We start from the raw sequence: 25,709 nt of genomic DNA on the forward strand, positions 1-25,709 counted from the left end.
TCTAAATGCGGCCTACAAAGTATTATCCCAGATCGTCTTCCGTCGTCTGTCACCTGTAGTAAACGAGTTTGTAGGAAGTTATCAAGCCGGCTTCGTTGACGGCCGATCGACAGCGGACCAGATCTTTACTGTACGGCAAATCCTCCAAAAATGTCGCGAATACCAGCTCCCAACGCATCACCCTTTCATTGATTTCACGATACGATAGTATCGACCGCGTAGATGTATGGAAAATCATGGACGAGAACAGCTTTCCCGGAAGCTTAAGATAAGAGCGACGATGGAAGGTGTGCAAAATTGTGTGAAAGTTTCAGGCGAACACTCCAGTTCGTTTGGATCCCGCCGGGGACTACGACAAGGTGATGGACTTTCGTGCCTGTTGTTCAATATTGCGCTAGAAGGTGTTATGCGGAGAGCCGGGCTCAACAGCCGGGGTATGATTTTTACGAGATCCAGTCAATTTGTTTGCTTCGCGGATGATATGGAAATTGTCGGCCGAACATTTGAAAAGGTGGCAGACCTGTACTCCCGCCTGAAACATGAGGCAGCAAAGGTTGGATTGGTGGTGAATGCGGCCAACACAAAGCACATGCTAGCTGGTGGGCCGAGCGTGAGGGGGCTCGCCTAGGTAGCAGTGTTACGATAGACGGCGATACGTTCGAGGTGGTCGACGAGTTCGTCTACCTTGGATCCTTACTGACGGCTGACAATAGCGTTAGCCGTGAAATACGGAGGCGCATCATCAAGGGAAGTCGGGCTTTCTATGGCCTCCACCAGAAGCTGCGGTCAAAAATGATTCTTATCCGCACCAAATGTACCATGTACAAAACCCTAGTAAGACTGGTAGTCCTCTACGGGCATGAAACGTGGACGATGCTCTAGGAGGACTTGCAAGCACTTGGAGTCTTCGAATGTTGGGAGCTTAGGACGATCTTGGGTGGTGTGCAGGAAAACGGTGTGTGGTGGCGAAGGATGAACCACGAGCTCGGCCAACTCTACGGTTAACCCAGTATCAAGAAGGTGGCCGAAGCTGGAAGGATACGATGGGCAGGGCAAGTTGCGAGAATGCCGGACAGCAACCCTGCAAAGATGGTGTTCGCTTCGGATCCGGTCGTTACAAGAAGGCGTGGAGCGCAGCGAGCTTGTTGGGTGGATCAAGTGTGCATCGATTTGGCGAGCGTGGAGCAGAACCGGAGATGGAGAGAAGCAACCATTAGCTGAGTATTGTGGCGTGAAGTTGTTGATTCAGAGTTATCTGTTTAGAGGTTAACTAAATGAATGAACCACGAATGACATCATGAAGGAGGGGATGTCCGAAATTGAAACGATTCCTTAAAAGCTTGACAAAAAATACTATATAAACTCAATTACGGAAGATCAAAACGAAGATTTTTTTCAATAGATTAAAGTCGATGCTCTAAAATCTGGACCACGTGGTTTATGATAAACCCTTTACTGCTAAACCAGAACACACTGCAGAATTGTACGAAAAGTACAACATGTCGAAAAATAAAAGGAACTTTTTTATTTGGTGGTCGAAGGAAAATTATCTATCAACGATAATTGTCTATGATAAATTGCTTCAAATTTAAAAATGGGGTAGGTTCATTTATTAGTTTATTAGCAATCTAACAAGATATTTCACAAAATTTCATTTTATTTGTTTTGGTAACCGACGATTTGTTTTTAAATTTTCCGCGGTATTACGCTTCATACAATATTTGACGAAATCATTAGAAATATTGCATACCCTTATTGTTTTGTTCCAATATCAACAGATTAAAAAAGTCTAAATATTTCGATCAAGTGTCCACTAGCATGGGACATGGTTATATGCTAAATTTATATTCTCGCTCCAGTCCACTTTTTGGATTGCATTTAGGTTCCATAACAACTGTGCAAAATTAAGGCTTGATCGGTGAAACTATGTTTTAGCGTCAGCCGTTCAAAGTTTGTATGGGATTTACTATGGGAAAACTTACTTTTGCAAAAAAAAAAATCGCCTGAGGTCGCCCATTGTCCTTTATAAAAATTCTGATCACAGATCTCGATAGGTATTTCTACGATGAACAACATTGCCGAAAGCCGCAAAGCAATCCAATGCTTGTGAAAAAAGTTATTAAGCATTGACTATTCGGAAATTTTGCCCGATTTTGTTATTATTGTTATTTCTTTACGTGTTAATCAACGTCGCCTTGCGAATAGGTTTTCATTGAATAACTTTTTTTACATCTGTTGGATTGTTTCGCGATCTTCGGCAATATTTTTCATCGTAAAAATACCTATCGAGGTCTGTGTCCAGAATTTTTATATATGGGTGACCTCTGGCGATTTTTCTTTGTAAAAGTTCTTTGTCCCATACAAACTTTGAACGGCTGGCGCTAAAACATAGTTTCCCCGATCGAGCTGAAATTTTGCACTGATGTTATGGGACCTAAATGCAATCCAAAAAGTGAACTGGAGCAATAATCTATATTTTGTCCCACACTAGTGTTCACCACTTAAAACCGCATCCGTTCATCACCCCAGCATCACCTATTGGAGCTGAGTACACTTACACTTCACTCGAAGCAGGAGTTGATTGCTGACCGTTTCTCCCTCGGCGTTGATTGCGCTGCACGAGTAATTTCCGGATGAGTTACGGTTCACCTTCTGCAGGACGAGACTCTGGTTCGAGCGAATCACCCGTGCGGATGCATTGTGAGTGATCATCAGACCCTGGATGTGGATGTGTAACGTGAATGTGACCGAAAGACAAAAAGGATAGAATTATTTGTTGTAAAATATTACGACATGATAGAATGGAAGAGACATCGCTCGTTTGAACTTGTTATATTTAGTTTAGTGGGATTTTTTTTTCTGTGTAAGTTAAATTTTAATTATTGGTAGAGGTTATAAAAAACAATCTTAGGTACTCTGTCTTACAATGTGATAGAACGTTCCAAAAATCTTGAAAAATATGCTTACGTATTTATCATCCATAGGAGTAGGTATCGGCTGTGATTATTTTTATATTATCTTTGTTATGGCTATAGCGGTCATGCGACTCTAATGTAAAGGGAGTCTATTGAAGATTTTTGCAAATGCACAGGTTATGTTGGTAGCAAAGCTCAAAGCTTTGAGCCAACCCTTCTCCAGTAGAGAAGCTAGGTAGAATACAGAACGCTTCGATGCTTACTAACTTTAAAATGGCTTGCTCAATTTACGCCACCCAATTAATTTTCAATCTTGTCGCTCCCTTGGGACGCCTATCCACCTATTCATTTCAATCATTTGCAAAAATCTTCTATAGACTCCCTTTACCTTTGAGTTCCATGACCGCTATAGTCATAACAAAAATAATGTAATTATCATCCTTAGACAATTATTTAACACTACCAATAATATTCATGGAGGATATCTTAGCAAAACATTTTCTACTGTTCTGTAAACAATCTAATTTAAAACAGTGTTACATTATATCGTTATCCGGCCTCTTGACATCCGGATGGACTTTCTCCATTGATCGAATAGTTTTTGTATTCCGTGCAAAGAAAGCGAGAAGAGTGCGAAAATGACAATAGCAAGATGGCCTAAGAATCATTCGGGTTTTCTTTGGATTTTGGGGCACTATCAAATTCACATTGCAATGCTACTGCTGACTCTGTACTATGTTGCTGACCAATCGTAAATAACACTTACGTCGTGCAGCCAGTGTAATTTCCTCCATGGGGGGTTCGCCGTGACCTGACACTCGAAGTAAACATCGTCTCCATCCTTGATGTCGTCTGCCGAGAGTGTCGAACCGAGACGCAGCGAGACGATTGGTGGATCTGCAAAGAAACGGAGCAGAAGAAAATGTAGGGGAGGATGCTGCAATATGGACCTATTAAGCTTTTTCAAGCTTATTTTAATGAATTTGTTCAAACATGCTATAAATCACATACATTGTTTTCTGTAATTCTTGCGTATTTTGTTTCAATACGTACAATTTGAGATATCGGCATTACCGATGTTATTTATGCACCGATGACAAAGCTCTAAACATGACCTGAAATTCACAGAAAAGCGTTGTATTGTACCAACGCAATTACTTTTCCAAAACGACGAAAGTAACTTTCACACGGTTTTCCAAAAAATAATCGAGCAACCTTGTTTCTCAAATTGTTTTAAAATAAATGCCCTACTAATGTTTTTTCACCGTGTAGGCTCTCAAATGTTGCATGCATTTATCTCGTTTTCGGAAATTTTCACAAGAAATTGATGGCAATATTACTTACGTCGTTTTTGTACCAGTGTAAAATTGATTCAAGTAGTCTTTTGTTCTGATTCGTGCTTACGTCGCTTTGTCTCTCCATACAACGGAGCGGTGAAAGTAGCGGTTAGGTTTCAAAAGTTGAAAATCTGACTAGGTTCAGAGTAGAATGTGTAGAAATTCGTTTGCTAAATAGGATGCATCGATAATGTAAATTCGTTTACCATTCGTAGATAAGGCTGTTTCAATACCTTTTCGAGATTTACTTGAATAGTTAAATTAATTTGGGCAATTTCTTCCTTTAAAATGTATTATGTCATATTACCTCATTAAAATTCATCATTTTATACTTTGGGTAATTTCGACTCGTTGATTTGTTTTCAAACACTCTCCCCTATAAAAAAGAAAGCATCTTCTATTGATGGTGGAGGAACAGTTTTGCCAAGCGAACGTGGCATTTGGATCAGATGTCCTTTGGGAATTATGAAATCGAGGTCCAAGTTGGAACGAGTGGTAACAGGATGGAAATGGACGCAAATGCTCAAGCGTGGTAATCCAACAAAAGTATAAATCATGGAAGCTAATCCCGTTAAGAACCCAGTGAGAGCTGCAACGTAGAGCACTATAGAGGAAAAAAGACCTAGCGAAAGTTTTTCGCTTGCCAAAAACGAGAAAAGCCAAAAGGGTCAGCAATTGCTCTTCGGAGAACAAATTTTAGAAAAACTTCAGTTGGCAATTATAGCAGAAAGGGGAATTGTTGTTATTTCGTATAGAGCAAATTAAGTTTTTCAAAACGATGAGCAGACTACTTATTCACAACAACGCTTATTATAATTTTCGGCAAACGAAAATGACTTTTATAACTTTCAAGTTGTAGAAAATATTTTTGCTAGATAAAATTATGTTGCCTTTCCTAATAATGAGCTCTTCATGAATTATAGATTGAACATTGTGAGTGACGTAGAAAAATCTGACTCAAGTTATTTTTGGAGCTACAATTTTCCAGACATCATAAAAACAAATATCTCCGATTTTTTTTTAAAGAAACGTATTTCAAATTTAAAAGGAACTGAAACGTATAGATGTCGTAGGTTCAAAGTACTCAGTCCCCACGTTATATTTAAAGCACAATATAGAAACAAGTACGTTATCTTCAGAAGACTTCTCAAAGCACAATAAAAATCATCAAAATTGGCAACACTGCTATAATGAAATCGAATTAAATTTCCATGTACCATTTTCTTTATATGTCATTCTGAAATTTCTGTAGAACATGTAGGGTAAGTGTTCCCTTAGTTGTGGGTGTTCCTATAGTTGATGTACTCCAGATATTTTCAACAATTTTCTCAAGCGATTGGTGAAGAAATTTTTGCCAGGATCTTTGTAATATTTTTTCAGAAGTTTTTCTAATGTTTTATGATTAAAATTTGTAAAGATTTTTTTCAGGAATTCCATGAATCGTTCATGATCCACAAATTAAAGATCTGCAGAGAATGTAATCCCAAATTCCTCCAAGAAAATATTTCAAAATGTATCTGACTTACTGGAGAATTTTCTTCTGGTATTACAGATATTTCTCTCAATTGCCTCAATGGCTTTGAAGAATCCTTCAAAAATTTGCTATAGTTTATTCCAGGTTATTCAGAGGTAAGTGCAGAAAATAATATGACAATTCTTGGCATAATTTTTTTGAGGAAAGCCATAATAAGTACATCAACGAACTTTCAATATCCGGAATGAAGTTGGAAAGTTGTTTGCGGTATAAGTATACTCACTGAAACACACAATTATTATATTTTTGTGGCATATATACCTAATAACAGATATGGAGTGATGTTTGTTTAGAAATACACATAGGCCCATAATATTGACAATAGTGCTATAAAAAATGCATTCTTTGCAATACTAAGGTAAACCTTGAACTTAAGATAACGTTTAACGTGCAATGAAGAGTATTTAGACAAACTTTAAAATATTACGCGCATTTCTGTAAATAATCCAGTTTTTCTTTGAAATAGCCAAAAACTTTTGCATTTCAAATTCGAAGTTTAACCCAACTATTGGACAAAAATTTTATTTAAGCATTTAAGCAAAAGATTCTTAGTTTTAAAGCATTTTTGCGATAGGCCTAGTTACGCCCTTATATAAACATCGTATAAGCTTTAACTCTTATCGTGTTTCATGCAATGCAAGTTTGTCGTCAATAAGTAATGATCAATCATAACTTTTCTCAAACCTAATTGATTCCTTTTTAAGTGTAAGTTTTTTACTCAGTAATACTTTTTGGTGCTTCATCGAGTACTTTTAGATTTCCATATTCTCACCCTTTTGAGATAGGAATGTCATTGGTATCTCGCGTACCTGAAGGAATAAAATTTACCACTCTGTGCGATCCATAGCATCCTTCCCAGCAACGCCTATCCCTACCTCAGTACTGGCCGGGGTACGAGCAACTTCAGGGAAAATCGAGTATCCAACCCCGGTGGGAACTTTGGTCGTATTCTGACAGGGAATTTGTTTCTGCAAACCTGGAGCGTCTGTACTCAATGTTAGGAGCGGCACACAACAACGTCCGTTCCCCATTTCAGGGCGGCTTATCGTTGTCCGAGTGCCAGAGAAAGACTCTTAGCTAAACTGTGCACTATGGCCCTCCGAGCATTCAGGGGGAATGGTCGTCCGGAAATCTAGGGGGTTTGTGTCAGGCTCTGCAAGCCAGCCGTAAAAAATCAAGCAACGAATACGAGAGGATATCAATCGGGAAAATCGGCGAAGACCACAGTGACAAAAAGGGACTAGCGATTGGAAGCTCGGTACGTGTAACTGTAAATTTCTCAACTTTATCAGGAGCACACGCATACTCGCCGATGTGCTGAAGGGCCGAGGAATCGTCATCGTAGTGTTGCAGGAAGTGTGTTGGAAGCAGGGATAGGGTGCAACTCAAAACTCTTTTGGTGCAGCACGCACCGCCGGGAGACAGCACGTCCAATTTGAAAGAGACGTGCTAGTGCAATGTGAATTGTGTTGCACCCATTCTTTTTTGTGTGCTAAAACGCTAAAACTCCCATGTGCCGTTGCTGAGAATCTCTCTGAGCATTAGTCAAGGCTCTCTCAAATAACATCACTTTGCTTTGTTGACGGAGTACGGATGGACGCCACTCTCAAACGAACCACACAAACGTTTGTTTCCTTCATAAATCATACATGATTTCGCCTCACACACGGGGTAGATGTACCAATAGTGGAGGTACTAAGCACGATTGATCTTCATTTAACCGCTTAAATTCAAGAAGCACAATTAATGTTGTAACTGGAAGGAACGACCATTGATTTAATGAGAAAAATGATTTCATCGCAGTAGTTAACGGCATGTCAGTGAAAAATAGTACATACACTGTTCCTTTTGTTGCGGTAAGGTACCGCGGGGCAAGTGGGAACGAAAAAAACGAAAGTTCAAACAAATTTTTGAATACAATTTTCAAATGTCAATATTTTTCAAATCCAACAACACAATCACATTTTGGCAACATATTTGCTGCTATGTGCATGAAACTTATCGAATAATTTAGAAATTGTGAAAACCTTGGAAAAAAATTTTAGAATGAGCCATTGGACGCAGTTACCTCGCTAAACGGGGCAAGTGGGACACATTCAGTTTCATGCGTCACTACACATCAGTAAATCAACCATTACAATAATAGGATTGATAAATCATAGATTTTTAATTTTAAGTTCATATTTGATGTACATAAGGGATCAACCATAAAAAACGTAACATTTTAGGAAGAAAACCCTTATTTAATAGTATGTCAGTTCACATTTAATATTAACTGAAAATTCCTCAATAAAAGCGTAAAAAGGAAATAAACATGTTCAAAATATATCATTTATAAGTTTTTAACTAAAATGTAGCACACAAACAATCAATAATTGACGAAATTATAAATATGTTTTGTTATTATTTATATGCATGGCAGAAAACCACTTAATGGGGTGAAATTGTTTTCCATAACTACTTAATTTGGTAGAAATAGCAAATAAAGTTCAAATAAAATAGAAAAGTAATCGTTCTCATGATGCATTTCAAATTTCAACTTTGTGTTTTTTTTTTCAATTTTTCGTATTTCAAAAAAAAAATAATAAAAAAAGAATAATTACACTTTTTTTCTCCCTCCTATGCAATTATGTAATTTGAGATTGATCTTTTTTTTGATAAAATCATTTGTTTGAATGTTTTAGTGCTACTCTCTAGGAAAATGTATGAAACGTATACGAAAAGTTTTGATTCTGGTTTTTGTTTTGATAGGTCCTACTTACCCCGGGTACAAACATATTTTGGGGTAAGATAGACCATCAAAAATGTCATATGAAATGAAAACAAAATACTGGTTTATCTTTAACAGCTTGTAATAATACTTAAAATTGTAGCTTACAGATGGAAATTCGATTAATAACACATTTATTTTTTGCGAGTCAATGCAAGACGTGAAAGGTGTCACAATTTATCATGCAAGTTGAAAATGGCGCTGCTATCAAAACGACAACTGCTACATGAACCACATGGTAATAAAAATAACAATATGTTTAGTACTAAATACATTCCTTGTCATTGTATCTTCAACTTTCTAGAGGAATACCCCCATGAAAAACTTTTCCTAAGTGAGCTATGACGAAACGCCCCACTTACCCCGTATTCTCACTTGCCCCGGGGTACCTTATATTTTTAATTTGCGTTTCTATAGTTGCGGTATCCGTTGTTTTCTTATGGGATCTTCCACTATAAGAACACTCTACCGCAACTATTGGTACAAGTAAGAAAACTTTCAGCAATTATAGTGATATTTCATCAACTTTCAAGTAATTTGCACGCTGTTTTTCAACTATTTTGTGTATCAACAAGCCAATACGTCGGTTTCGCAGTGTCAATTCTGTGGTTAATGCAATAAAATCAGTTAAAATGGCGTTACCACAACTAATGGATTACTTATCCTACTTCGACGACTTTGATATGGGGCTCTGCACTTTTTTAATTTCGCATCGGATTTTGTTGTTCACTGGCCTTGTTGTTTACTAATTTTATGAAAGAGTGAACAAGAGGAAATGAATTTTTGTGCAGAGCCCCATACTTTTCGTGTTGACCGGGAGTCACACGTAACTCCTTACTTAATTAATGAACGGCCTCTGATTACAAAATAATTTCCGAACTATGTAAGAAATGTCATACGTCCTAGTTTCAAATTCACGTGCTTTCTACGTAATGGGCCATTCACAAATTTCATAACGCTGAAGGGGGGTGAGTGTGCTTAAGATGTGTTAAGATGTTCATACAAAATTTGAAAAATTTTCATACAAGGGGGTGAGTGTCAAAAATGGCCATTTTCGGCGTTATGAAATTTGTGAATAAACCCTAAAATGATTTATAGTGTAGAGCAAGCAAAAAATGATTCGACACCGCCGTCAGTCACATTCGTTCGCAATTATGTTTCCAATGAAAAGCACCAAACGAAGCACATTGTGCTTTACTCCAAGAGTTTTAAAGAGTAGAGCTGGAGCTATCTTACGTCTCTCACACAGTTGCGGCAATACTCTCACCTTCTTTTGTGTCACTCAACAAAAACAGGAGACGCACGCAAAATTCGAGTGCAGCACATGCATATTTTGCACCGATCTTTACTGTACGGCAAATCCTCCAAAAATGTCGTGAATACCAAGTTTCAACGCATCACTTACCCATCGATTTCAAGGCGGCATACGACAGTTTCGACCGCGTTGAGCTATGGAAAATCATGGACGAGAACAGCTTTCCCGGGAAGCTCATGAGACTGATAAGAGCGACGATGGAAGCTGTGCATAGTTATGTGGAGGTTTCAGGCGAACGTTCCAGTTCCTTCGGATCCCGCCGGGGACTACGACAGGGTGATGGACTTTCGTGCCTGTTGTTCAATATTGCGCTAGAAGGTGTTATGCGGAGAGCCGGGATTAACAGTCGGGGTACGAACAAACCACGGTCAGCCGAACAAAAAAAGGTGGCAGCCCTGTACACCCGCCTGAAACGTGAGGCAGCAAAAGTTGGACTAGTGGTGAATGCGACCAAGACAAAGTACATGCTAGCTGTTGGGCCTGAGCGCGACAGGGCAGTGTTACGATAGACGGGGATACGTTCGAGGTGGTCGACGAGTTTGTCTACCTTCGATCCTTGCTAACGGCTGATAATAACGTTAATCGTGAAATACGGAGGTGTATCATCAGTGGGAGTCGGGCCTACTATGGTCTCCACAATAAGCTGCGGTCAAAAAAGATTCACACCCGCACCAAATGTACCATGTACAAAACGCTCATAAGGCCGGTAGTCCTTTACGGGCATGAAAATTTGAGCGATAAATAGTCACCATTGAGATATCAATCGATCATGTTTTCAGCTTAAATGGTTGTCCAATTCTCCTGATTCGTGCTCTTGAAATTCCTACTAGAGAGAACGTTTTTCCGAATACCGTTATTTATTTATTTAGTTGGTTTTACATCAATTAATTTGATAAAACCTCGTTAACGATGTTACGCCAAATTACTCGGTCCATCACCCTGTCGAAGTCCCCGGCGGGATTCGAACGAGCTGGAATGTTCGCCCGAAATCTTCACGCTATTCTGCACACCGTCCATCGTTGCTCTTATAAGTCTTGTGAGCTTCCCGGGAAAGCTGTATTCGTTCATGATTTTACATAGCTCTTCGAGGTCGATGCTATCATAAGCCGCTTTGAAATCAATGAACAAGTGATGCGTTGGGATTTGGTATTCACGGCATTTCGGGAGGATTTGCCGTACAGTAAAGATTTGGTCCGTTGTTGAGCGGCCGTTGATGAAACCAGCTTTATAACTTCCCACAAACTCATTTGTTATTGGTGATAGACGACGGAAGATAATCTGGGATAGCACTTTGTAGGCGGCATTCAGGATAGTGATCGCACGATAGTTTTCACATTCCAGTTTGTCGCCCTTCTTGTAGATGGGGCATATGACCCCTTGCTTCCACTCCTCCGGCAGCTGTTCCGTTTCCTAGATTCTGACAATTAGCCGGTGCAGACAGGCGGCCAACCTCTCCGGGACCTTTTTGATGAGTTCAGCTCCAATACCATCCTTACCAGCGGCCTTGTTATTCTTGATCTGGTTGATGGCATCCTTAACTTCCCTCAATGTAGGGGCTGGTTGGTTACCTTCATCCACCGTGCTGACGTAGTCACTTCCTCCACTGTCGTGACCCTCGGCGCTCGTGTTCTCCGTGCCATTCAGGTGTTCATCGTAGTGTAGCTTCCACCTTTCAATCACCTCACGTCCGTCCGTCAAGATGCTTCCGTCCTTATCCCTACACATTTCGGCTCACGGCACGAAGCCTTTTCGGGATGCGTTAAGCTTCTCGTAGAACTTTCGCGTTTCTTGTGAACGATGCAGCTGTTCCATTTCTTCACATTCCGCTTCTTCCAGGCGGCGTTTTTTGTCCCGGAAGAGGCGGGTTTGCTGCTTTCGTTTTCTTTTATATCGCTCCACGTTTTGTCGCGTTCCTTGCTGCAGCATTGCAGCCCACGCTGCATCCTTCTTCTCCAAAACCTGCCTGCATTCTTCGTCGAACCAATCGTCACATGTCCTCCTTTCCACGTACCCGATGATGCTCTCGGCTGCGTTGTTGATGGCTGCTTTTATGTAGCTCCAGCAGTCCTCAAGAGGGGCTTCGTCAAACTCGCCCTCTTCCGGCAACGCTACCTCGAGATGCTACGCGTATGCGGCGGCGACGTTCGATTGGGCCAGTCGGGCTAGGTTATATCGAGGCGGGCGTCGATACCGTACATTGTTGATGACGGATGATTTTTTGGCGGAGTTTCACCATCACTAGATAGTGATCAGAGTCAATGTTAGCGCCACGATAGGTTCTGACGTCGGTAATATCGGAGAAGTGCCGTCCATCGATCAAAACGTGGTCGATTTGTGATTCCGTCTGCAGTAGTGATCTCCAGGTGTATCGTTACGGGAGTCTGTGCTGGGAGTAGATGCTGCGTTTGGGCATGTTCTTGGAGGCGGCAAAATCTATCAGTCGTAGGCCGTTCTCGTTCGTCAGCCGGTGGGCGCTGAACTTTCCAATCGTCGGTCTGAACTTCTCCTCCTGGCCAACCTGTGCGTTCAAATCTCCTATGATGATCTTGACGTCGTGGCTTGGGCAGCGTTCGAGCTGCGCATAAAATGCGTCCTTGTCATCATCAGTGCTTCCGGAGTGAGGGCTATGTACGTTTATGATGCTGAAGTTGAAGAACCGGCCTTTGAGCCTCAACTTGCACATTCTTTCGTTGATCGGCCACCATCCGATTACGCGCCTTTGCATATCACCCATCACTATAAAAGCTGTTCCCAGCTCACGTGTGTTGTCGCAGCTCTGGTAGATGGTATCATTACCTCTAAACGTTCGCACCATCGAACCTGTCCAGCACACCTTCTGCAGCGCTACGATGTCGGAACCGCGGATCTTCAGTACATCGGAGAGTATGCGTGTGCTTCCGATGAAGTTGAGAGATTTGCAGTTCCACGTACCGAGTTTCCAATCGCTAGTCCATTTTCGTCGCTGTGGTCTTTGTTCCGGTCCGTATTCTCTCGTTGACGTTCCTGTGATGGTGTATTTTTACGGCTGGCTTGCATGGCCAACCCCCTAGATTTCCGGAGGACCATTCCCCCTAAATGTTCGGAGGGCCATAGTGCGCAGTTTAGCTTAGAGTCCTTCTCTGGCACTCGGACGATGATCAGCCGCCCCGGACATGGGGAACAGACGCTGTTGTGAGCCGCTCCTAACATGGAGTACAGACGCTCAAGGTTTGCAGAAGCAAGAGCAAAAGCAAACCCCTCCTTCCCTGTCAGCATGCGACCAAAGTTCCCACCGGGGGTTGGTTACCCGATCTTCCCCAAGGTTACTCGTACCCCGGCCAGTACCACGAGGAGGTAGGGATAGGAGTTGCTGAACAAGAGGCTAAGGACCACACAATGGGGTCTATTTTATTCCTGTAGGTATGCGAGGTACCAATGGTACGCCATGCCCAGCCATTTACCGTGCCCATGGAATTAGGGACGTTCCGATACTTCCGATATATCGGAATATCGATATTTTGCTTTCGATATTCGATATTTTGGTATCGATATTTTCTATACAATATATCGGTGATATCGATATTTCTTTCCGATATATCGTAAATTTTTATTTAGAAGACTATTGTAGGGTTTAAGCATTAGCACTAGCATAAGTATTAAGCATTTGTAGGTGGTACAGCCCTAGACTGCTGTATGAGGATTGCTTCCTTCTCGTAAGTTACCATAGACAAATATTCGAGACAAATCTGCCTCTTAGAAGAAATTGATGCACATTTCAGCAGTTGAGAATTGTCTTGGCCATATCCTTGCAGAAGCTGACGCATAGGAAATGATAAATGAAAATTGTTTAACGATCTGACATTCTCTGGAAACGTGGACGAGAGTTGCAAAGACCTCTACATTAGGCCGTCCCTTATTTTTCAAAAATGTGAAATGTTACCTATAAGTTCGTCATTGTAAAGTGCTAGTATTGGTAGGAAACTCAAGTAAAAATACGGACTACGTGGACGCAAAGTGGTCCCTCAACGGCCCGGAAAGTTTCAGGTGTAGATGACACCGCTAAATCGAGCTCGCTGCTCTAGTGCACGCAATATGAGTACGAAAAGCCACTAGTAATAAATTCTCCTGCGTGCGTTGGTAGAAGTTTATTTCCTTCACTAGAGCAGCGAGCTCGATATTGCGCACGGGATCATCTACACCTGATACCTTCACTGCCGTTAGCGTCCACGTACGGACTTCGATTTTTTACCTGATTTATTCTTACCAAAACGAGCACTTTACAATAACGTATAAGTTCACACATTTCACATTTTCAAAATATAAGGGACGGCCTACTCTACATGCTACAAGTGAAAAAAATGTAGGGTTTTCTCCAAATATAATTTATTTCTTGTTCAAATACAAGAAATAAACTAGATTTGGAGAAAACCAAAAGCAATTTCTGTTTGAATTGTACTAGAATGTATGTTAACATAACATATATATGTAAATGTCGGTCAAAACAGCAATAAGCTTGAGTATTCAAAGACTTTTTTGTAGAATTTAAGGAAACTAAACGGTACGTCACTAAGTGATATAGGAATTTTGTTCCATTGAAATATATCATTTGATATTCCGATATATCGATATTTTGAATCAATATATCGGTGGTATCGATACTTTGTTTCGATAATCGTATCGAATCAAATATCGATACTTCGCAGTATCGGAACGTCCCTACATGGAATACCGAAATACTGTCAAAATCGGTTTCGCAGCAGTTATACGAAACTCCATCTCGAAACGCTTCTTAAAACCTAACAATTACGTAGCTTTTATAGTTGAACACTAATAACTAAAGTCAAACAAACCAATTCGACGCGAGAAATTCTCGAAACATTCTTTAATCTTCGTCTTCTAATTTTTACTGGCATGCTCGATGAGCTCAATTTTGCCGCCAGAAGCAATGATTACGTATCATTTTGCCGCTTCAAAGCAAACTTTTCTGCACTGCTTAATTATTTAGAGCATTTCAATTAATTCCAGCAGCTTCTGACTTTTCGACTTCCAGTGAAACAATCCTGTCCGGCGAGAAGAAGACTCGTCTCAAGTTCAGCATCTGGAGACGGTACATGCTTTCTTTCAATTACGCTCGTAAAACTTAATACTCTCAACTTTAAACAATAAAACTGAATTAAAAGATGCACTGACATGTTTATAATCTTGCATCTCGACCTCTCTTATTCGCTCGGTACCATTCGTTGTCTGGCAACGGCTTAGTGCTTTTGCTGCACGGAATGCAGCTGCACCGAAATAATTGCGTTTCGGTGTATGTACCATCATCATACTATGTAGGAAGAACTCCCGGTCTTCCCGGTTTGGTTCATCCTTTCTGGTCCTGGATTACTGTGCAGTGCACATAGCCTTCACCGAAACTGAGTAACAGACAATCCAACTGTGAGAACCAATGCCGACAACGATGATGACAACGACGGAAGGAAGGAAAAACTAACCCGTTTGTATGCATACGGTGCCAAAGTGCATATTACATACATAGAGTCCTGAACTGGCTGATACTGGTGCCTATGCTTGTAAGGGAATGAATACAGTCTAACAATCGCTTCTTCGCACAATATATACTGCGAACATATATGCATTAGGGTGTGACAGAAAAAAATCACTGTAAGAAAAGTCATAATGCTCAACCTTAAGATGAAATATATGGTTTATAGCATTTTTGTAGAACAAATACACTTTCTAAAAAATCATTTGAAGGATTCGTCAGATCAATTTATGGAAATGGTCTTTTTCGGTATTATTTTTTCTATAGTTTGTCGTTTTGTGTAAATGCTTTCAAAGCCTTATATTTTTGTTCTGTTCTTCCGTGAGTATGGCTCGGCGTAAGTATGGATCCATTTCGCGCCAAATCGTATTCCGAGCTGGCGCCCTCTCATATTTTAATGAAATTTTGACGATGTGTAAATTTGACTAAGTGAGCCAAAAACTAAGCATGCAAAGTTTTCCCAAAATTTATCTGGACTATCGTTTCAAAAGGGGCAAAATGTATAGGGTAGGTGTACCAGTTATGGCCATAGTGGTTCACTATTTCGCCATACGGGATAATTTGAATGTATCAACATTTTGAAAAGTTTTTTTGTGTTTGAGCAGTAAGATAGAGGATATATCTTGATGTTGAAACATTCACAAAGATTAAAAATGTGAAAGCTATCCGAATTTCGCATATGGCCAAATAGGGAACCACTATGTCCATAACTGGTACACTTTCCCTATCCATTTTTTTTCTAACAAGGGAAGGTCACGATGGTGTTACACGGGGTTTTCAACCGGAGTATTTTTGTAAGATTCTACATGTCGAAATATGAAAAACCCCAAAGCCTTTCGGGTGATGGACCAGTGGTGTAGTCAGGAGGGGCTCTGAAAGGGGCAATTTTGTACGTATATCATATTATTGAGCTAATTGGAAATTTGACAAAAATATTTATTTTAGTAATTATTGTGATGAGAGTGAACAGAATTGACATTGATGTTTGTTTATAATGTATTTTTTCCATGCCATAGGCGCAATCAGGATGGGTTCCTTGTTGGTATACTATTTCAATAAAACCAAATTTGTTTTGGTATCCATATTCCATGTTAGATACGCCAATGGCATAAAAATACATTACAAACATACAATAATGACAATTCTGTTCATTACTATCGTAATAAATACTGAGATAAATCTTTTTGGCAAATTTTCAATTGACTCAATAATATTATATTCGAACAAAATCGACCCTTTCTGAGCCCCTCCTGGCTACACCGCTGGTCCATCACCCGAAAGGCTTTGGGGTTTTTCATATTTCGACATGTAGAATCTTACAAAAATACTCCGGTTGAAAACCCCGTGTAACACCATCGTGACCTTCCCTTGTAAGTAATGTAATAGCCTTCCTTAGCCGAGTGGTTAGAGTCCGCAGTTACAAAGCAAAACCATGCTGAAGGTGTCTGGGATCGATTCCCGGATCGGTCCAGGATTCGTAATGGACATTTCTTTGATTTACCTGGGTGTAAAGTACCATCGTACCTGCCATACGATATACGAATGCGAAAATGGCAAGTTTGGCAAAGAAAGCTCTCAGTTAATAATGTGCAAGTGCTCATAAAAACACTCAGCTGAGAAGCAGGCTCTGTCCAAGTGGGGACGTAATGCCAAAAAGAAGAACAAGAAGGCAATTTTAAAAGGCCCTATTTTCATGTTTTTTTTCAATGATTTGTTAAAAATTAACTACTAGCTCCAGCGAGCTAATTTTTTCATGGTAGCTGTAGATGACTTCAAAATATACTAAACTTAAATTTTATATTAATATTCCCAGTACAGGCTAAAATATTTCAGATTATGTTTTGGCCTAATGTCACCCCCGACGACGGTACCGTAATCCGGGGGCAAATTGATCACTTTTTTGCAACTTTTTTCCATAATTTCCTTTGGACTTCAAAAATTGTCAAAAAAATTTCGGTAAAATCAGTACTTCATTGATCTTTATCAGTTTATGCAATCGATTTTTTATGAAATAAAATTTAACATTTCATAAAATTAGTATGAATCAATATCAAAAATTGAAAATGACTCATTGGGGCGAAATTGATCACTATATAATAAAGCATATTTTAGTATGTAAAATTTCCCTATCTACTAAATTTGGGTCTCCTGAATCTGAAAATATTGTCAAAACTCTTACAACTCGTGTATATCATAGCTTTATCGCAAAATTAAACTTTGTAAATCTGCACAATACGCCTAAATATATGCAATTTCCCTTGAAATAAGCACTTTATTCAACAATAAACGGTTTTATGAGCAAACAACTATTCTTGTAATGCTCGTAATGAAGTTAAACTACGTCGCGGACGTTTCGGGTCTTAGCTCCGCGAGTGCCGACGAAGTCCGTTTTCTGTCAGTTGCAGTAAATCCTATCTGGTGTATTTTACAAAGAAAGATAGTGTGTCGTATGTTGATAAGTTTGAAAGTGATTATTTTATTGAAATGTACGTAGTTGATCAAAAGTAAACTCTCAAAATTAATTTTCTCGCGCGTGCTTTCACTGTTTTGCTTCTTTATGCGGTGTGAGTGAAATAACGAAGAATCGAAAAGTACCCGAAAGTGAAGCGGCGTATAAGTGTGTGTATGACACAGAAATAAAAAAGAATATGGCATGCCAGGTGGTTCTTCAAGGAAAAAAAAAACGGCGATGATGGAAATGCTTTCCACATTGCGAAAGTATTCGACGAAAATCCGGTGAATTTGTTCCGATACGCAAATGTGATTCCAAAATAATTAATATCATTTTCTGGTGGAAACACGATGTAAATGTATAGGGGGGTATATTACATTGACCTATCCACCGAGTTCGCTCGGTCCGAGAGTTTTGACACTTGGGAAAGGCACACTTCTGAATGCTTTCCACGCGTTTCGGTCCCGCGCAAGTGTCAAAATTATTGGACCGAGCGAGTTTGGTTCACGGGTGCATAAGTCCATTGAAGGCATGCAACTTTTGTTAGTGTTGGATATCAGTAGGCACGTATACTGAGTGCGTATGAGTTGCACGTTGGGTCACAGTTGCTCGTTTTTTTTTTCATGCTGTTTTTCTTGCACTGTAGCGATTTTAAGTTCATATTGAGAGTAAGCATATGGGGGAGGGAGATGATAAAGTGATCGTGAGTGGGAGTTAGTGTATGTATAAAGCATGAGTCGAGAAGGGTGATGGGGTCTGGCGTTGTACAAATACACCGTAGCTGAAGCTATTTCTCTCACTACCACTCACACTAATTGTTTCGCTTGAGCATGTTTGTATAGCATTATGTGTCTTACGTCTCGGGAGTGTATTGGTGCCGCATATGCTGCGTTTGAAACGAAATATTTGCGCACGGCTTGCTGTGCCTGCATGTATTTATGAATGAACGTATTCCGGTCTTAGTTGGTCTCTGCGGCGCACCGTGTTTGTAGTACAGTGGTCAAACTTTTACGGGTCACACACTATTATAGATCATTTTAATTGTACGTAGAACAGAAGCTGTGTTTAAAAACGAATTGATAGTTATGGGTTATTAATTGTAACATGTATTAATTAGAGAACTTTCAATTAAAAAGTATTCCAACAAAAGAAATAGCAACAAACAAATGATCAATGTAATATTCTTTAATTTTTCAATAAACTTGACTGTATATCTTTTATAGGATACATCAACTAACTATACATTTGACTGATACATAGTTGAATTTTAAATTTTGTGTTCGTGTCCCATTTCAGGATTTCCTAGTTGAATGTCGTATGTTAGTGGATCTTAATCTTATATCCAGAATTTCAGGAACGCAAACTAATAATTTAAATTTGGTATTGGATTCTATTACATTGGTTTTACTTCCAGGAACATCATGGAGTCTGCGTAACAGAGTAATTTATTTCATTCACTCTTCAGCCACTACCCAGCATTAATCTTATTAACTTCCAGGAGCATAATGGAGTCTGCGTACCATACAGAACTTATATCGTTCTCATTTTGGAGGTTATTTTATGAGGTAGAATTCATCATGTCACAAAGAATTAAATTAATTTGGACATCTGCTTCTATATCGTATTCAAGTAAAATTTCCATTTGTATAAAATTCATTATAAATATTTCATTCATTATATGCTGGGTGTTTAGAGGGTGCATTAGGGTATCATTGAAGTTGCAGCTAGACGATGGGGTTGGAGTGACAGCCGGAGTCTAGGGGAATGCGCGTTAAAATCCTTGTAGATGGGTGCATATCTTCAACAGTTGCAATGGATTTGACGCGCTCCTCGATGGTGGCTATCTACATACATACATACATACGCACATTACTATCTATATCATCATAATCATGGCGGAGCTATTTTTGCAAATAATCAAATAACGAAGAATCGAGCCCCGGTAATTGGAACCCTTGCATTATCGAGTTCGATCTTTAGTAAATACTTCATTTCTAAATCAAACTGTTCAGTGGATTATCAACTTTTCTAAATCATCTCGGAATAATTTTTCACTGGACAACTTGCTGGATAAAGGATAACATGGAGCTTAAACTTGGACAAAAAAGCACAGCATCATAACCATTGTGGTATCTACATAACCATATTTCATATTTTTCAGGTTTGAGCTGATTTTATCATTAGATCAATACATAGATGTCTCCATTTTGTCAGCCCTGTTTTCAAAACGTTTTTCAACTCCCCTTTGAGTAGTTTATAATTTATCTTTTTTTCTTTCCTGTATTCCACGGTATCTTGAACATGCTAAACAAAAAAAGATGTGGAGAGCATCCAATTTTAGAACGGTGTCAACAAAACATCTTCGCAAAAAGTTGTTGCTAAAATCGGTTTAGTACTGTGTTTCCAGTATTCATACAGATATAATATTCATCAAAGACGTTTCATTCCAGGACTTCAAATCGAAGTCATTGGCAGAGTTGCTAATTTAAAACATTAACTCAAAAATTGATTACAGATTTTCTGCACCATTTCCTATAATCATCGAAAAGGACCTGCAAGCGATACTTTTAAATTATTTATTTTTTTCCTGGATACATCAGCCGGAAGCCGTCGTAAATATTGAGTATAAACATCATCATTGCATTTTTTTTTCAGGCTTGTTGGAACAGTATGTTCTAATGTATTTAATATTAATCATCTTTCATTCAACGATTCTAGATCAAATCACCGAGTTTTTTCATGATGTCTTTTATTATTTTTTTATATATTTTAAATTATTGTATATAATATGATTACATAACAATTATTTCATTGAATCATATAACATGGAAGATATTGGGAGGGTGCATCAGGGCATCATTGAAGTTACAACTGGACAATGGAGTGGAGTGCCAGCCGGAGTCAAGGGTTGAAGTAACCGTAACATCCTTGTAGATGGGTTCTTCTATCCCAACAGTTGTAATGGATTTGACGCGCCCTTCTTACAACAAACCATCCCGTGGATAACTTGACAGGTATTGCAAATTTCATTATACTTTCCGTTGGATCATATTATTGGAAGGAGATTCTCTATTTCCCGCGGGTTTCGCGTAAGTGTCTCTGCTTACGGGCCCGCCACACCCCATTTTGGCCCTTCATACAATAGTATGTTGAATTCAGTTTGATAATGAAAATTGACTTTACTGAAAAGTGGAACCGCATGCAGAGCAAGACTCAAGCTAGGATGGTGGCTACCTACATACATACATACATACAACAACTATTCTTGTAATGCTGTACGATTTCAAATATGAGTTCAGCAGTTAACACTGAAGCTAACAAAACATTTTTAACACTCAAAAGTAACATGCAGGCTTAGCACCAGCGGATTGTTCAGTATCGACATTTCCAACAGTATTGCTAACACCTTCAAAAACTGTGAATATTTCTATGCAAAACTGACTTTAATAAAAATGAAATATTTTAAAATCATCATAAGACATCTATAAATTAGAAAACATGGAATATCTGTGATGGCAACGAAGTATTAAGCATCCTTGAAAGGAAATGCTACTTGGTACCGACCCGATCAAATTCACCCCAGTTTCAATTCATCAATTTGCCCCCGGATTACGGTATATATCTCATTCTGAGGATGAAAAATGTTTTTTTTTTCTGGAACACCCTAACATGCATGTGCTTACTCATTCACGTACCCCCTTTGTAGAACGTTATTAGCCCGCCTGTGGGCCAGTCTAGGGATAGGATGCAATCTATGGATCAGCTAGCTCGCTGTTGGCTGTCTCGATATGTTGGAGCTCTCCTTATACCAGGGCTGGTAGCAAGTCACTTTTTAGTGACTTGGTCACTTTTTTCGACCTGGTCACTAAAAAGTCACTATTTCCAACAAAAAGTCACTAAAGTCACTTTTTTCAGGAAAATGGTCACTAAAGTCACTTTTTTTCGTGATCTGATGATAATGAAATTTAAGGCTGGGTTAGCTTTTTAAACTAAAACAACAAGAAACAAATATTTGTTATTTTAAAGACAAGAATAGTGTGATTTTGAAATCGATGTGTCAAGATTCTTGACTCAAGAAAAGTAGAGACTCCTGGCTAACTATATTATTATTGAATCCTTATTATGGGGAAGTTCAGCCCAAGACAGGTTCATCCCCGCTCTTCCAGCAAATTGTTTGGAAGAATTCAAGTGAATATTCCGTAGACATTTCCGATAGAAATTTTAAAAATTTCCTGGGAAAAACTTAGAAAGCAACATTAGAATAAATTTGTTGTCCGAAATTGTCACGTTACCCCCCTGCTACAGCTCAACTGTGGCCGACGAACGCTGTGGTCTCCACAGTGGCCGGTTGATCTATAACCAACACATGGATCGAGTGACCGGCATGAAGAGATAAGGGAAGATGAACTGAATGGAAGACAAACGACATAAAAACAATCCAAATTTTTAGTATCAGAGAGTTGAACTACGTGCTATATGCTTTTTCCTAAACTTAAAATTTTTCGTGAATTTTTCATTTACCTTATTATCTACTTAATATTAAATAGTGCCTACAGTACTAGTGGTTAAGAACACATTGATTTGCTACCTCATATAAGTGCGAAGGTAACAATCTAGTAGAATTCATATATTGATAGATTTATAACCTAAAGAATATGTTCTAGGTTCTTAATAAGCTTAGTACCATCAGATTGATGTAACGATTGAACTCCGACTAGAATTTATATGATTATTGTAAGTATTTACATGAATTCGAATTTGATACCAACTTACCCAGCGTATAACTTTAGACGGGATAAAATACGTTATCAGATCCGTTAAGGTGATACGACCCGACCTCCTAGAAGAGTTCACCAAATAATGTAAGTAGGAAATAGCTTCCCACAACTTTTATGAAGCCAATAAAAATCTCTTTAGCTTTTAGCTTACCAACTCAAGATCGGGTCTGCTTAAAAGAATTTGGAACCTTCCCCCCTCACAACATCCTAAAAGATTATTTGTACGTGGGTAGACAGGATGGAAGGACATCACGGGCAATTAGAATATTCATGTAAATCTTGCAATCGGCGAGACACTTCGGAAGCGCATATGCTAATTTGCGACCAGTGTCGGTTGTGGGAGCATTACATTTGCGCCGGTGTGAGCGAGACGACACCGAGGCGGCCGTTTGTCTGCAAGCAGTGCCAAGACAAGGATCGAGGTTCAACTATTTCTACCCGACTACGTTCCCATGCAAAACGTGTACCATCCGCTAAGGCATCGCAGGGTAAGCCAACTTCCAATGTAGAAAGTAAAGTTTCGTCGATAGGCTCAAGCAGTCGTTCGTCAATCGTGAAGGCACGTCTGCAACTGATCGAGGAGGAAGAGAGATTAAAGCAAAGGGAGCTTGAAGAAGAAGAAATCCTCAAGGAACTTGAACACGTAGAGGCTCAACGGCAGTTGGAACAAAAGAAGAAGCAGATGGAGGAGCAGAAAAAACTAATGGAAGAAGAATCGATACTACGTCAACGAAAACTACAAGCGGACAAGGCACGTTTGATGAAACAACATATGATCCGCAGAGAATCGCTGGAAAAGAAGAACGAAATCCTGCTGCAGATTTCCGAACGAGGCAGCATTGTAGAATCCGTCACTAGCTCTCGAGAGAAGGTATCGAGCTGGCTGACGAAACATTTACCTAAGGGGACAACCGGTGAGAAAGCACTCGAGATAGACCACCGAACTGAACTGATTTCTCCGGCCCCTGAAACGGTTCCGTCAATGACCATCGAGGTGCCAATCAACAGACCATCCAAGTCAGAAACCGGTGCACTCCATTCGAAACGTCAAGCAACAAACCCTCAAAGTTTTACTCTCGGTTTGACTGTTGCGGATCCCATTCCTCGAGTTACCAAAACGATCAGGGGTGTACAATCAACCACAGTCCGTGAGCCGTTTCAACGTTTTGTGGCTTGTTCGAGGCCGTCACAGTCACAACCCGTTGCAGCATTATCGTGTCCCCCGGTGACCCATCAGGCTTGTACGCCATATAAAGAGGCAGGATGTTCGGCGCTTCCGACGAATTATCAGCAAGGAGCGTCATGGAGCACTCCTATTCGCTATGTGGCTAATCCCCAAACGGCAACGCAGAGGTCAACAACATCGCCTAACGTGTACCGCGGACCAACTGAGGAGTGTCATCATCCGTTGGAGTTTCCCGATCGAGTTCCTATGTTCACCAATGTAGCTGGAAATAACTATCTACAGAACGGGCTACCAGGGATGCTTAGTTCACAACAAATCGCAGCAAGGCAGGTCGTCGGTAAAGATCTACCTCACTTCAGTGGTGATCCGACCGACTGGCCGATGTTTATTAGCAGTTTTGAACAGGCCACGATTACATGTGGATACTCGAACGCTGAGAACCTTGTTCGTCTCCAAAGATGTTTAACTGGACACGCAAGAGAGGCAGTACGTAGTAGACTTTTACTTCCTGCCAATGTTCCGCATGTGATCAGCACTCTACGCACACTTTACGGTCGCCCCGAGTTGCTGATCCGATCGTTGCATGATAAAATTCGAAGAACTCCAGGGCCCAAACACGATCGTCCAGAATCGATCCTGGAATTCGGATTAGCGGTTCAAAACTTCGTCGATCATCTCCAAGCAGCGGAACAAGAGGAACATTTGTCCAATCCTATGCTTATGCAAGAATTGGTCGAGAAACTGCCAGGGCCCATGAGGATGGATTGGGCCAGTTACAAAAATTTACAGCCACGGGCCACCGTCCTGACATTCGGAGAGTTCATGTCCAAACTAGTATTAGCAGCCAGCGAAGTAAGTTTCGAGCTTCCGGGACTCACGAAAGTGAGGGAATTCGATAAGCAACAACGACCAAGAGAGAAGGCGAGGATACAAGCACACTCGGCCGACGGTAATCCGTACCCCATACACGAAACAGAAAGTGCGAAGAAACCATCGAAAATGTGTCGGTACTGTGATCGTGAAGGTCATCGAGTTGCCGATTGCTCGAAGTTCATGCAACTATGTCTAGATGAGCGTTGGAAACAAGTGCAAGATAGGGATCTCTGTCGAACGTGCTTGAACAACCATGGCAAATGGCCATGCAAATCGTGGAAGGGGTGCAGTGTTGAAGGATGTCGATTGAAACATCATACTCTCCTCCATTCACCTTCCGTACCTTCATCAACAAGCCACTCTGTGAATGTTTCAGCAAATAAACTTCCAGCGGGCGACGGCGAAACGTTGTTCAGAATATTGCCAGTCATGCTCTATGCAAACGGTAAAAATGTAATGGTTTTCGCATTTATCGATGAGGGATCACAGATAACGATGCTAGAGGAGAAGATAGCCAAGGAACTTGGCATAACTGGTCCTCGAAAACCACTTACACTACAATGGACAGGGAACGTGAAGCGTAACGAGCTGAGATCAGAGGAGGTCAGTTTAGAAATAGCGGGAAAAAACAATGGGAACCGCTACGAACTTCGTTATGCGCGTACAGTCAGCCGTTTGCATCTTCCAGCACAGAAGTTGAACTACACGGAAATGACCGCGTGTTTCCCGCATCTCAAAGGACTTCCGATAGCGGATTATGACCTGGTGCAGCCGAAGCTACTAATCGGCCTAGATAATCTTCGGCTCGGGGTACCGCTGAAGCTACGAGAGGGAGGATCATCCGATCCTATAGCTGCAAAATGCCGATTAGGGTGGAGTATTTATGGCCGTGCTTCAAGGGAAAGTGCTCCAAGGGCGATTGTAAACTTCCATACCGCAGCAGTGGCAAGTCCAGATGACCTAATGAACGAACAACTGAGGGATTTCTTCACGTTAGAAAACAATGGAGTCGCCGCTCCAAACGTGAA

General features: G+C 40.3%; 1 protein-coding gene across 1 annotated transcript in view; it reads right to left on the bottom strand.

The window, feature by feature from the left end:
* The window catches only part of LOC5573643 (neural cell adhesion molecule 1-B), a 1,425,452-nt gene that overhangs the window by 66,312 nt on the left and 1,333,431 nt on the right, over positions 1 to 25,709 (bottom strand). The window contains 2 exon segments of the mRNA XM_021845179.1: positions 2,559 to 2,718; positions 3,682 to 3,812. Of these exon segments, the coding sequence (XP_021700871.1) occupies positions 2,559 to 2,718; positions 3,682 to 3,812 (291 nt within the window).

Source organism: Aedes aegypti, chromosome 2 (assembly GCF_002204515.2).
Source record: "Aedes aegypti strain LVP_AGWG chromosome 2, AaegL5.0 Primary Assembly, whole genome shotgun sequence".
NCBI lineage: Eukaryota > Metazoa > Arthropoda > Insecta > Diptera > Culicidae > Aedes > Aedes aegypti.